The sequence below is a fragment of the Mustela lutreola genome, chromosome 1 (assembly GCF_030435805.1).
Source record: "Mustela lutreola isolate mMusLut2 chromosome 1, mMusLut2.pri, whole genome shotgun sequence".
In the NCBI taxonomy this organism is placed as follows: domain Eukaryota; kingdom Metazoa; phylum Chordata; class Mammalia; order Carnivora; family Mustelidae; genus Mustela; species Mustela lutreola.
In genome coordinates this window covers 38,185,805-38,201,109 of record NC_081290.1, presented here as the reverse complement: position 1 = coordinate 38,201,109, position 15,305 = coordinate 38,185,805, and the positions used below count along the sequence as shown (strand labels likewise).

At 35.3% G+C, this 15,305-nt stretch overlaps 1 protein-coding gene across 3 annotated transcripts in view; it reads left to right on the top strand.

Annotated features, from left to right (window-relative positions):
- The window catches only part of DTHD1 (death domain containing 1), a 67,138-nt gene that overhangs the window by 8,861 nt on the left and 42,972 nt on the right, over nucleotides 1-15,305 (top strand). For all 3 annotated transcript variants that reach the window (XM_059163844.1, XM_059163836.1, XM_059163842.1), the window contains 3 exons: nucleotides 1,626-1,805; nucleotides 3,098-3,342; nucleotides 15,062-15,226. In XM_059163844.1, the coding sequence (XP_059019827.1) occupies nucleotides 1,626-1,805; nucleotides 3,098-3,342; nucleotides 15,062-15,226 (590 nt within the window). The remainder of the gene's footprint in view (nucleotides 1-1,625; nucleotides 1,806-3,097; nucleotides 3,343-15,061; nucleotides 15,227-15,305) is intronic.

Here is a 15,305-nt window from a genome sequence, read left to right as displayed (position 1 = left end):
GGGCAAGGAATAAATATTTAAAATTCCACTAAATAAGAAATGCTTTATAATATATCTCTTCTTCTTCTGATTTTTGTCTTTTCTGAGTTACAAACAAGGTTATAGAGTAGAATATGAAAGTGAATCCTGTTCTAATTATTTATTCCAATTCATATCACTAGCATATTTTATATTTAGTCCAGGAAGACTGTATGTCTAATAATCTGGTCTGCATTGCCCTTGACTATGGCTTTTTAATCTTAAGCAGTCTGTGTGACTGTCATTATAAAAGCAAAAATGGTTGACAGTGCCTGGGACTTTCACAAAATGGACAGCAAGATATTTTGTAAATGGATCATAAGAGCAAGAAGGAAAACAAAATAAGAGGACCATTGTCTACTGGAAAATATAAAAGCATATACTTTTTATAGTTTTCTAATGGTAGTTATCCCTATTTTTAGCTCAAAAATTTTTAAACTCTGGATTGCTTCCAAAATTTTGTGTGGTTCCTAGGACATTTAAGAATTCTAATTCTGGAGTCAGATAAACAAACCATCATCAGAATTCTGTTCCTGACACTCCCCTGCTTAAAAACACTTCCGGTTCCCAGCATCTGCCAAGTAGGCTCTGAATGCACAACCCACTATCAGTTCCGGGAAGACTTTTTTTCTTACCTCTCACCATTTTCCCTTCAGCCAATCAATTACATTCATCACACCCTGAATTTTCCCAAGGACGGATTCATGAAGTGATATTGTGAAATGTCTTCCTTAGTTTTCAAATGACAGATTATTTTCTATTGCTCCATTGTGACTGTCCCTGAAATGTGTGTGTGTGTGTGTGTGTGTGTGTGTGTGTGTGTGTGTGTGTCTGCATGATTATCCACTCAGGCTGGGGCGGAGCCAGGCTGGGGCGGAGCCAGGCTGGTGTTTGGGGAGACATGAATAGACCAAATGACTTTTAAATCTTCCTCTTCATTTTTAAGCTTTGGTGAGTATATGAGTAGATAATTTTGTTTTCCTTTATGTACTCAGTTCCTTTTCTGTGTGATAAAAAAGCTTGAAATATGCCTGCATAGATGCATTACAAATTTAAATGTCACGATGTAAAAATGAAACACCAATATCTATTTTCAGTCATTTGTTCCACTGCATGGAGAGAAACAGAGAAAATGAATTTACTAAGAGATTGTGAATTGTCAGAAGGAAGAATTTGCTGACAGAACAGGTGCTCTAGCTTTTGCATAAACTACCCAAATGATGACGTTTGGGATTCCCTAAAACAGTGTTCAGTTTTCTAGATAAGGACCAATATTTAAAGTTTATTCTGATAAATGAAGAGAGGATTCCAAAAATAGTTAATATTTGTGAAAACACTACTTGTGATTGTCCATTCACTATACATTTTGGGGGGGGGATTTAATTTAAATTTTAAAAATATATTTAATTCTCTCTTTTCTGTCATGTAGTTCAAATTTGAGAAACTAATATCTACCTCTGCTTCATCTCATGAGATGACCACCCTTCGGAGTTCATGTAATCTTTCCCAACTGTGGGAGATTACAGGGATAGCAGATAGAGTATGTACAGCAGATACTCCCAGAACTGTGCTGTGTTAATGTACTTTCATGTCCTCAATCCATACAGGGGACCTGTGCTGAAGTGAAAGTGTACAAGTTGGGTATCTTTTCTGTTGTGTCCTGTTTAAAGAAAGAGTCCTTCACTGTAACAAAGAAAGGCCTTACTCTTAAGCCAAGCATGGATTCCCGAGTGTCCTTAAATTATCCTCCAGGAGTTTTCAACTCACCAGTGCTGGTACAATTAAAGGTAAATATTAAAAACTGGTCAGTTTCGGGGTGCCTGGGTGGCTCAGTGGGTTAAGCCTCTGCCTTTGTCTCAGGACATGATCTCAGGGTTCTGGAATCAAACCAGGAATCAGTCTCTCTGCTCAGCGGGGAGCCTGCTTCCTCCTCTCTCTCTCTCTACCTGCCTCTCTGCCTTCTTGTGATCTCTGTCTGCCAAATAAGTAAATAAAATCTTAAAAAAAAAAAAAACTGGTCAGTTTCTTTTCATAGATTTTGTGGGTCAGTAAACATGATCCAAAAAGGATAAAGAAGATACAGCTTTTTATTATACCAGTAAATGAATTCTTCTCTTACTTCTAATGACCTAATATACAGTGTTATTAGTGATAAAGTGATAATTTAGAGCATAGCTAATCTCATTCTGAAATAAATCCCTGCTGTATTTGAAAACTTTCTTAGCTACGTGAGTGTTTGTGTGTCTCCTTCATGTTATTTATTGACAAAAATATATGTTGAGTATCTATGATAAAACTGATGCCAGACATTGGGACAATTATGAGTCAAGATTTGCATCTGAGAGGATGACAAACAGGAGGCTAATCAATGAAAATATTTATAATTCTGAATATTTCATTATACTTAATTATAAAACAACCCTTTTTTGAAATGAGGATTTAAAATATACAAACACTATTTGCAAGGTATACACAAGATGTAATGGAACATGGTTGCCCATTTTAGAAGATACACTTTCTCTGTATTTCTTGTTCTTACAGCCTGACTCTTCCCCCTTGCTTGCCTGTTTCTCCCAGTTATTGTAAGTGGTTTGCAAGAAAGAAAAAGTAAGGAAAAAACCATATGATGAGCAATTTACTCGTAGATATTTTCCATAAATTTGAAATTTTAGAATCATGCTAGCTATTTTTATTAGCCATTCTTATGTGAGAGGAAACAAATAAATATAGTCTTGTTTTTCTAGTTTCTGAAGATCACTTGATCTAACAACAGTTCTAATTAGAAATTATGTAAAATGTCTATTTTGTTTTCTAGGTCATTTTGTTGCCTACAATTAAGAGTGTTTCTCAGTTATTTATAACATAGGACAGGGAACCTAGATTTCAGAAAGACTTTGTAAAAAGGGGACCAAATGCTGTGTTTTTTATAAATTAATGCAGTGTTGATTCTATCGACACTGCACAAGGAAGTTTATAAAACTAGGTTCTATCAAATTTTCAGAAAATTGGTTTAGTAATGTATGGATACTTTGCATCTTTTGTTATTAAAATATATGAATATATGTATTATTTTGTATAGGTTCAGCCAGTTGACCCATCCTTGGTGGCATATCTAAAAACACAGCAAGATACTTCTTACCCGGTAGTATCCACAAGCCCTCTGATCCATGTTAAGCACCCATCAATACATCCTTTCCAGAAGCCAGTCACTGTATTCCTACCTTGTGCTCCACACCCTGATAAAAAGACCCTTGGGTCTGAGATAGATCTTAAAAGAACAGCTAGTGCCACGACCAATAGGATCATACCTTTATACCTCAACCGGTGAGTTAAATCTTACTATCTCTGACTTGATGATAAACAAAGAAATGTAAATAATTGAAAAATGTAATTTTATGTCACATATTTAAATATCAGTATTAAAATATTATGAAACATTTTGAGGTGCCTGGGTGGCTCAGTGGGTTAAGCCTCTGCCTCAGGCTTGGGTGGTGATCTCGGGGTCCTGGGATCCATCTCCGCATCTGACTCTGCTCAGCAGGGAACCTGCTTCCCCCCGACCCCCAACTGCCTGCCTCTCTGCCTACTTGTGATCTCTTTTGGTCAAATAAAAAAATACATAAAAATCTTGAAAAAAATATTATGAAACATTTTAATATAGAAATAAAATACTGTGGATTCATAAAAGGTAATAGTTTTAGCTGTAACATGCCCAAATGTGTGCTATGTGATAAGGCTGATACAGAAGAAGTAAAATTAAATCTTGCTTTCAAAGAAGTTATGATATGGTTGATTATAAAGATGTGGTATAGTGGTTTTAATTTCTATATTTAAGAGTGTTCTGTAAATGTCAGAAAAGAATTAACCTGAACCTTTCCAAAGCAAATTAAATTTGAGTCTGTTTTGCCATATAGGTAGATTCTTTCCTAATTTTTTAATTAAAATCCCCACTGACAAGAAAAATACGCATATTGAGTTACTAGCCAGAAATAAATTCAAAGGACAGGTTATCAACAAATAGGATACACACAGAATAATCCTGATCTTAATTCTTATCCTTTCATTTATTTTTTTATTTTTATTTTTATTTTTTTTAAGATTTTATTTATTTATTTGAGAGAGAGACAGTGAGAGAGAGCATGAGCGAGGAGAAGGTCAGAGAGAGAAGCGGACTCCCCGTGGAGCTGGGAGCCCGAGGCAGACTTGATCCTGGAACTCCGGGATCATGACCTGAGCTGAAGGCAGTCGTCCAACCAACTGAGCCACCCAGGCGTCCCCTTATCCTTTCATTTAATACTTATTTTCTTTTCCTAATGAAAAATGTAGAAGGGAATTTCCTACTCTTCAGTTCTGAAGGAAAAGGGTTTTGTTTTCCTCTGAAAAACTGGAAGAGGGAGAAACAACTTCAGACACTTAATTGAAATGCTAACTACTATTCATTAAGAAGCTTCTGTGTGCCAGGATTCCTGTGTATATCTTCTTATCCAATCTACCCGCCATCTTATTTTCATTTTATTAGAGAGAAGATTGAAACTCAGTATGCGTAAGAACTTGTACAAGTATCTGTATCTACCAAGTGGTGCAATCTTGGATGCACCCACATATCTCTAGATCTACTCATGACTCTGAGTAGCTATCATTTATTTAGTTTGAGGCTGCAAGGCTGGAAATTAAGAAGAGGATTATTTGTCCTTTCCCACCATGTTTACAATTTAGGGTACTGGCAATAGTAAAACATCAGGTTATGGCTGGGAGAAGAAATTAAACTTTCCCTCATGTTAGATCAGTGAGAGAGGGCATAAAAATATATATGTGATCAAGTGATACGTACTTTTCCTACTTGAGAAATATATATATTTATATATGAATATAATAATTATTATATAATAAATATAATATTTAATAATTCATGTAATAAATATAATTATTATATTTATATTCTCTATATATGCATATATATGTGTGTATATATATATATACACACATACATACAGTTGTAGTTTAGTTAATCCACATTCCTGTGTATCATGGTAAAGTAAAGTAACCTGGAGCTTCCAATTTAAAATGTACAGGCTAATAGATTAAGACATTGTCTTTTAGACATTTCCTGAAATACGTATATATATATTCATAAAGACAAGAACTTAATTCTTAAAATGGATTTTACCAGTAACCTGTTGCTAGAATCTGGTATTTCTACTGTATGTAGAGGATAGATGGCAAAGGATTTATAAAAAATAATTTGTGACTGATACATATTTTCCATCATCAAACAAAACCTCTCCTTTTGTAAGAAAGATGATAGAAAAATAATTTGTCTGTCCTTGGTTGTCTATTCCCATAGTTTGAGAAATATAAATTTATCTCTGTAATACACAGACAATCATCTTTGGGAACTGATTACATCAGTGTTCTTTTGCTCCTCTTTTGCTATACTTCCACATCCCTCAGAAATGACAGAGTAGAATGCAGAGAGAAATTAGAGACAGCATTTTTCATTGTCAAAACTGAAATTCCCCTAAGTATAGGGATAAGAATAGAGACAATAAGAGCCCTAGTAGAAATCATGCAGATGGTGGCACATTTTCATACACTTAATTGATTCAAAACACTTAAAATCCAGTTATCCCAGGTAGGAAAAGATGACACGTGGTAATCCAGATAAATGATAGTCAGTAAAAATGATTAGACACTGAAAATTGATTTCTAAATTATGCACATGGATCTGCTCTCCAGATCTAAATCTCTTAAAGAGATTCAAGTGGTTGCCAAAATGGAAGTGTGTGGATGAATATTTATTCAAGATTAAGGAAAAAAGCCCTACATGGTTTCTTAAGGGGGAGAAAAAAACTTAATACCAATCAAAAAGATTCCAAAAACAGAACAAAACCACAAAAATCAAATTATAGAAATAGGGAAGGAGAACATCGTCTTGACATTTCACAGTAACTTGAATAATGAGAATCCCAGTTCCCTGGAGAGTATTATGGGAATCTATTTTGGAAACTTAGTAGTATCCAGTAAGCAAAATTTCTGAGAGGCGGAAAGCCATCAGGATACACCAGAGCAAGATGAGGACACAGGATGAGATAGAAAGATAACAAGCAGAGATGAAAAGGGACCCAGGTATGATAAGGAATCATTTGAAGTGATGTCACCTAATAATTATGGTTACCATCAAAGGAACAACCAAAACAACCATAAAAGATGCAATAATCAAAGGCATAGTTGAATTTCATTTCTTGATGTTGATTAAAGCCTTGAGTTAGAAAGTGCTGATTGATTACTAGACACAATTATGAAAAAGAAAAAAAGTAACAATGCTTACATAGGCATGACTTGGGAAATGGAAATGTACGTTTAAAGGAAACAATTCTGTAACAACCCATTTAGCAGAAACAGATTAAGTAAAAAAGAATAACATTAGTCTTGCCTCAGTCTCATTCATAAAAGCAAAATGCAGAAAGGAAAAGTCGATATGGCAAAGGATAACCCAAAAAAACCAAACAAACAAGAAAACAGCATGGGGATATTAAAGGAAAAAGATGATTAAATAAAATAAGCAGTTACATTAAATAGATATAAATGGGTTAAACATAATCTATACTATTGTTCATCTTATACAAATCTCTAATACTTTTAATACCATCTATGCTATATTTGAGGTGATTTCCTTAAATTTGTCATGTATTTTATCATTTTTAAAATATTTTACTATTTTTAAATCAGCTGTTTCAACCATTCATCTCACTCATTGTAATACTCATTTTTAAAAGGCTATTGCTTTATTTTAAAAATCATTTTTTCCACGATGCTGTGTTTTTCATTAAGCTTTCCATTTCTTTCTTTATCTCCTTAATCATTGTAAACACACTCATTTTATGGTTTCATTCAGATTATTCTATCACCTACCTATTAACATGTTTACTATTATCTATTAGCATGGTATAATCCAGAACATTGTCTATAATGCTGATTCTCTCCTTAGAAATCTATTTCCAAGTGTTGATTATGATTTTTCGTCAGATCAGCTTTTCTTCTCCCCTTCCCTCCTGCCCAGAGCTGCTTTGCGTGTTTGTTGATTTCTTGAGCCCATGTTCTAAGAGAGTTTGGTTGTTTTTGTTGTTTCTCATTTCATGGCCACTGCTGTCCTTTTGGGATTCCAGGTTGATGACTTAGTTAGTTCCAGCTAATAGCTAGGGGCTGCATATAACATGCCTGATAATTTGTTCAGCTCCAGCCCCCACACCTGGTGTGAGTGCATGGTTGGTGGGGCAGCGTGTGTGTATGGAGGAGACTGATGACTGTGGAAGTATCCGTAGAATCAATTGCTCATGTTCCCTAGGGAGAGAAGAGAATTCTAGCTTTTTGAGATTCTTTTAAAAAATATTTTATTTATTTATTTGAGGGAGAGAGAGTGAGCATGAGTTGGGGGGTTGGGGAGTGGCAGAGGGAAATGGAGAAGCAGACTCCCTGCTGAGCAGGGAGCCCTCTGGGGCTCTATCCCAGGACTTGGAGATTGTAACTTGAGACAAAGGCAGCCGCTTAACCTACTGAACCACCAGTGCTCCTAGTTTTTTTGAGATTTTATTAATTTCCAGACCTAAGGGATTTCCTTTCTGGCTTTCGAGTTGCTCTCTGTGTGTCTGTGTGTTTAAGAAAGAGAGAGTTTTTGTCCAGCATTTCTATGTAGCAGGAAGATAACCATTTGTCATCAACTCTATTGGCCAAAGTGCAGATTTCTCCTTTTTTCTCTCTTTCTTTGCTACAGTATATACACTTTCTACTAGAAAATCCTTTTTCTATCTATGTTTACTTGAAGAACTCTGATTTATTCTGTAAGTGGTAGTTCAACTCTTTCCTTACGTGTCAAGACATTCTAAAATCTCCAAGAGGGACTGATTTTTTCTCTCTTTGTGTCAGTCCTATTCTTTCTGCATATCCTATATCATACCATAGTATTATTAAATTCTCTTTTCCATTTAGCATCACTCAGCACAAGTACAACATAGTAGGTGCTCAATAAATGTTGTATGAGTTAAATAAATTAATGAATAAATTTGTGGAAATGTAAATAGTATTAGTAATCCTTCTTTTTTTAAACAATGTTAAATTAGTATTTTATAATAGGCTCTGTTGTTATTAGCACTAGATATGGTAGATGCATTTTCTCTATCCAGTGGAGCAGAAAACAATAAAATGGGGGTCAGCTGGGTGGCTCAGTCATTAAATGTCTGTCTTTGGCTAAGGTCATGATCTCAGGGTCCTGAGATTGAGCCCTGCATTGGGCTCCCTGCTCAGCAGGGAAGGCTGCTTCTCCTTTTCCCACTCCCCCTGCATATATTCTGTCTCACTGTCTCTCTGCCAAATAAATAAATAAAATCTTAAAACAACAACAACAATAAAATGGAACCCTATACCAGCTGTTTGTTTAACATTCTTTCATCAAAGGGTGAAAATAGGTGAACATTTTCTGTGGAAATAGGAACACAATGAAGCACTCCATACCTCATAAAATTAAAAAGATAAAATCTAGTTGAGGCCAAAACATAATCTAAATAAAAAAATTAAATGTCTTTATTACACCACATTCCTTTATGTCTGAATGATTTCTGGGAAAAAGTCATCGAATTATGAACCAGAAAAGTTATCTTGACAATAATAAAAGATGACATTAACTTATTCAATAAAAGTTTATTCCATATTATATTAAAAACATTTTATAGAATCAAATGGGAAAACATTTTTCTTCATGAAAAATGCTATTTCTGCAGAATGTTGTTGGTTTTAAGATGATCTTGTTCAAATGTAACATATACGAGAGTCATATATGAGAATATTTGTGAAATAGATATGTCATATCACATGAGAATAAAATAGACCAGTCGGTAAAACTACCATGTAACTTAAGAAATCAAAAAGAGATGATTCCCCAGAATAGCTGACACAGGAGAAGAACAGAGTTGGAAGAGGAGCACTACCTGATTTTGAGATTTACCTTATAACTGTAGTAATCAACACAGTGTGGTGCTGGGGAAAGAATAGGCGAATAGATCAACAGAACCCAATAGAGAGCCCAGAAATAGATTCACATATATATATAGTTAACTCATATTTGACAAAGGAAAAAGGCAATGCAATGGAGAAGACAGTCTTCTGAAGAAACAGTGCTAGAACAAGTAGAGGTCCACGTGCAAAAAACATTGAATCTAGACACAAACCTTACACTATTCACAAAATTTAACCCATCATGGATTATAGACATAATAACAATAATTATAGACATAAGGGCGCCTGGGTGGCTCAGTGGGTTAGTCCGCTGCCTTCGGCTCAGGTCATGATCTCAGGGTCCTGGGATTGAGTCCCGCATCGGGCTCTCTGCTCAGCAGGGAGCCTGCTTCCCTCTCTCTCTCTCTCTCTGCCTGCCTCTCCATCTACTTGTGATTTCTCTCTGTCAAATAAATAAATAAAATCTTTAAAAAAAATAATTATAGACATAAATGTAAAATGCAAAACTATAAAACTCCTAGAAGATAACGTAAGTGAAGACTTAGATGACCTTGGGTATGGTGATGACTTTTAGATAACGACACCAAAGGCATGATTCCTGACAGAAATAATTCATATGCTGGACTTCATGAAATTAAAAATTTCTGCTCTGGGAAAGAATATCAAGAAAATAAAATGAGTCACAGATTGGGAAAACATATTTTTAAAAGACACATCTGATAAAAGAGTGTTTTCCAGAATATACAAAGAACCTTAAAACTAAACAATAAGAAGCAAAAAATCTAATTAAAAAAGGGTCCGAAGACCTTAAGAAATACCTCATCAAAGAAGATAGATAGTTGTCAAATAATCTGAACAGATGCTTTATGTATGTCATCACTGAGATGCAAATTAAAGCAAAAAATGATACATCAATACACATCTTAATGCATGGCCAAAATCCAGAATACTGACAACCTTAAATACTGGTGAGGATGTGGAGCAGCAGGAATTCTTATTCATTGCTGGTGGGAATTCAAAATAGTACAACTGGAAAACTATTGGTTTCTTACAAAACTAAACATATTCTTCTCCTAAGCACTTCTTGCTATTTATCCAGAAGAGTTGAAAACATGTCACACAAACACCTGCATAATTTATTCATAATTTATTTATTCATAATTGTCAAAGAAGCAACCAAGATGTCCTTCAGTGGGTGAATGGATAAATAACATCCACAATAGAAAATTACTCAGTACCAAAAAGAAATGAGCTATGAAGCCAAAAAAGACGTGGAGGAATTTTAAATGTATATTACTAAGTGAAAGAAGTCAGTCTGAAAAGTCTACATGATACATACTGTATGACGTTTTGGAAAAGGCAAAACCATGGAGACAGTAAAAAGATCAGCATTGTCAGAGGCTGGAGTGAATGAAGGACAAATAGGCAGAGTGCAGAAGATTCTTAGGGAGGTGAAAATACTCTGCATAATATGATGATGGGTACATGTCATTCTATATTTGTTCGAACCTATAGAATATACAACACAAAGAGTGAACCCTGAGTTAGACTATGGACTTTGGATGATTATGCTGTGTAAAGTGTAAGTCCATGAATTATAACAAAGGTGCTGCTTTGTTGGGGGATAGTGATAGTATATTAGGTATGCATATGCGGGGGTAGGAGATAGAGAATCTCTGTACCTTCCTATCAATTTTGCTGTAAGCCTAAAACTGCTATAGAAAAAAAAAAGGATTAAAAAAAAAAAGAAACTATCCTTGAAAAGTTCCCAGCAATGTCTATTTCTATTTGTGGAGCTTTGGAACAGAACTTTTTTTTTTTTATCTTGGGAAAAATCTTCTGAGTATCTTTTAATTTTGTGGCATGAAGTCATTTATCTCAGAGCAATGTATTGGGGGCACTGTTAGACCTGAAAAGGGCAGTCTGGAGTGCATATCTGCTGCTTTGTCTACCCAGACACTTTATTTTTTGGGGAATTGTATTACATATTCTGGAAATTGTTCTTTCCATCTATGTGAAGATAATGGGATTTTTCATGTTTTTCTATGTCTCTGTTAATTATAATTGAACACTTGAACATAAATAGGCCAATAAAATTCCCTTAATGCCTGAAATTTTGAAACAGAAAAAGTCCTTAAAAATAGCAAGGTCAATTATTCTTGAATAAATAAATTGATTTAATAAAGGTTGATTCTGTTTTAAGGATCTCTCAGAATGTCTCGTGGAGTGTGAGCAGGTGCTCTTCACTATTAGGCAGTACTAGATATGGAAGTTTGCTAATAGCATATAGACAAGGAAGGGTTTGTTTGCAGAGTTGTCAGGAACAGCTGGGATAAGCAAGATTGCTGCCAAATCATTTAATTTCAAGATGAGGTATATGCATTATCACATTAAAGTCTGAATTTGAAGAGATGGATGTGTTTACTAGCTTTACTATAATAATCATTTTACAACATATACATGTATTAAATCACCACATTGTACACCTTCTACAATATGTCAGTTACATCTCAATAAAGCTGGAAAAAATGAAATCTAATTTTGATCTTTATATCATTAAGGGTTTTTAAATTTTTATTTAAGTGTCAGAAAAGGAAGCTCAAAATTTTAAGGAGAAAGAAATTCTTTGGTTCATGTAAATAAAGTCTGGGGATATGTTTATCTTTACATTTCCTCTTAAACCAGAAAGTACCTAGTCTCTCTCTTCTCTTTCTTCCTTTCTCTGTGCCAATTCCATTCTCTGACATTCTCTTGTTCCTCATGCTGGCGATAGCTACATCTTGATACCTGCATGTCCAGTGGAAATGGTGAAGCTTCCCCATGGATATGCATAAAGGCCCTGAGAATTATTCTTACTCTAAATCAATTACAAACCCATGCCTGAGCAGATCACTGGGACCAGAAGGATGATGCACTGTACAGTGCAGGCTAGGTTAAGTTATGGCATATTAACAAAAGCCTGAATTCCCAAGGGCTGGTTATAATCTATATCTCACACATGCTGTGTTGTCATCAAAGGCAGGCTGCTCCTTGGTTATCCTTACTCTAGGACTCTGGCTGAAAGGCAGCCACTTTCTGGCTGCTGTCAAGTAGCAGAAGAAAAAGCTTTGGATAGATTCACATGAGTAATTAAATGCTTGGTCTCCAAGTGGCATTCACCGTTCATTAACCACAATCAGTCATATGGCCCCACTCAACCACAGGGGACAGGAAGTGCAGTTCACTCTGGAAAATGGTATGGAGGGTCCTCAAAAAGTTGAAAATACAATTACACTATGATCCAGCAATTGCACTACTGGATATTTACCCGAAAGATACAAATGTAGTGATCCGAAGGGCCATCTGCACCCCAGTGTTTATAGCAACAATGTCTAAATAGCCAAACCATGGACAGAATCCAGATGTCCTTTTACAGATGAATGGATAAAGAAGATGTGAGATATATATATATATATATATATATATATATATATATAGATATATAGATATCTAGATAGATACAGATAGATATAGATATCTAGATCTAGATCTAGATAGATCTAGATCTATATACATATAGAGAGAGAGAGAGAGGGAGAGAGAGAGATAGAGACATATAAATGGAATATTATATAGCCCTCAAAAATGAAATCTTGCCATATGCAACAACATGGATGGAACTACAGTGTATTATGCTAAGTGAAATAAGTCAATCAGAGAAAGACAATTATCTTATGAGGTCACTGATATCTGGAACTGGAGAAATAAGGCAGAGGATTATAGGGGAAGAGAGGAAAAAAAATGAAACAGGACAAAATCAGAGAGGTAGACAAACCATAAGAGACTCTTAATCATATGAAACAAACTGAGGGTGGCTGGAGGGCTGTGGGGTGGAGGGTTGGGGTAACTGGGAGTTGGACATTGGGGAGAGTGTGTGTTGTAATGGGCACTGGGTATTACATAAGACTGATGAATCACAGCCTAGCATCCCTGAAATGAATAAACAATTATATGTTAATTAATTGAATTTAAATTTAAAAATAATTTTAAAAAAGGAAGGGCAGTCCTATCATATGATCAGAATGGGGGAAAATTGTATTTTTTGCCAAATGTATTAATGAATGCCAAATGCACTATTTAGCTCAGGTTTTACATCCACCTTGACCCTGGAGTAGCACCATTTACACTACAGCGAGGAATCTATAAGTCCCCACAAAAATTTAAGGCATTGATAGAAAAAAAAGTAAGAATTGTCATAAGAAGAAGAAATCAAAAATACATTTTTTAAGCCAGTTTCTAGTAAATGGTCAAAGTTTTGGATTCACTTTGAGTGTATCTTCCTGTGTTAATAAATTATTAACTTCAAAAGATTACAAAATTCACTGTATTTGTAGTTTTAAAACAAAACCCCAAAACTAAATGCTATTTCTTCACTATCTCCCTTATTTTAAACTAGTCGATTCCCTGAAGGAATCAGAAGAGTCTAAAATTTTCAGAGTGGACATTTTAAATAGGATTAAGTTCCTCATTTATGTCATAAGACAGCTCAACTTGTAACACTAAGCTAGATTTAAAGCCATAACTAATTCTTTTTTTTTAAGGTTTTATTTATTTATTTGAGAGAGAGTGAGAGAGAGAGAGCATGAAAGCAGAGTAGGGACGGAGGGAGAAGCAGACTCCCCTCTGAGCAGGGAAACTCATGCAGGGCTCGATCCTGGGACTCTCGGATCATGACCTGAGCTGAAGGCAGATGCTTAACCAGCTGAGTCACCAGACACCCCCCACCGTAACTAATTCTATTCACAAATAAAGATGGGGGAATGGGGCTTCATTCTAAGTAGCTAGCAAAAATGGTTCTGAAACCCTCGTGAGTAGTAGCATCATTAGACCATTTTCTCCACTCCAACATGGTCAGTATGGAGGACTTCTTCCTCAGTGAGTAATATAAACCCATTTAAGTGAATTCAGGAAAAGAAAGGTTTATTGTAAGGACATCTCTAGGACTACATGAATTCCATCTCTAGGACTACATGAATCCTTTCATTGTGATTTTTCTCCTTTTCTCTTTTAGCATCTCCTCTATTTTTCCCTTCTTACTAATCTCTGTGCTTATTATTTTCATAATCCAGGGCAGTGCAGCTAAAAGACAAGTTATAATTTCTGAGCCTCTTAGACAGATTCCGAAGAAAAAGGATAAAATATTTTTCAGTGCTTAAAATTGGTCTACTGTGAGTCAGTCCAGCTCTGGCTGATGAAGGTAGCACATGATACATACAACTGCCCCTTTTAGGGGATCTGAGTGGAGTAGGTTAAAAAGGAAGGAGCACTATACAAGAAAGCTAATTTCTATGTCTGCTGTAGGAAGTAGGATGAGAATTTTTTTTTTTACGATGAGAATATTAATGGCATTAATGCTTAGTATAATTATAAGTGCTTTACAAATACTGATTTCATTCCATGATGTAGATACTGATGTTGCTCCCATACTATGAATAAGGAAACGGTGATACAGAAAGAACAAATATCTTGTCCATGGTTGGATAATTAATAAGATGCAGATTTACCAAGGATTTGAAAGTAGAAACTCTTGCTCCCAAGTCTGTGATCTCCCCTATCAGGCACCTCTACTAATCTTGGCTCTCCTAAGGCATTTGTACTTACCAGCAAGTTTATTCATGTTTTGGGGTTTTCCCTTAACTCTTGTCAGTAATAAAATACTTCTCGTTCTCAAAAGCTTATCACAAATATTAACCTTTCCACTTTGCAAGCTTCCCTGAGCCTTTCCTTCTGCTCTAAGCCATCCTGCACATTCCCTTAATTACCACACTGATCACCTTGTCCTGTGTTTGGATAATACAGTAATCCTGTTAGCTTCTGCAAAGCAAGGGCTGTATATTTCTTATCTTTGTATTCCTGGTGCCTGGCATAATTACTGGCCCATAGAATACCACAATGTATTGTTATTGAATTATTCGCTTAATGAAAGAATGAATGCCTTAAATAAGATTTATGCCACGCAAATTTTACCAGTCTTTCTTCTGTTACCATTATATAGGACAAAAAGCGCTTCGCTAAGAAAACCTGGGAACAATGCCTGTGAATCTTTGAAACTACTGGGATTCAGAAGCCGAGACAGTGATTGGTTTGGTCTGGATGATGTGGTGGTGAGAAACATACAGAGTGGCTTGGTAGCATTTGAACTGTGTGAACATTTAGAGAGGTAATACAATGGTAATCACTAAAAGTTGATGATACTATATCCTGATGACTTACAATTGATATTTATAGAAATGGAACTA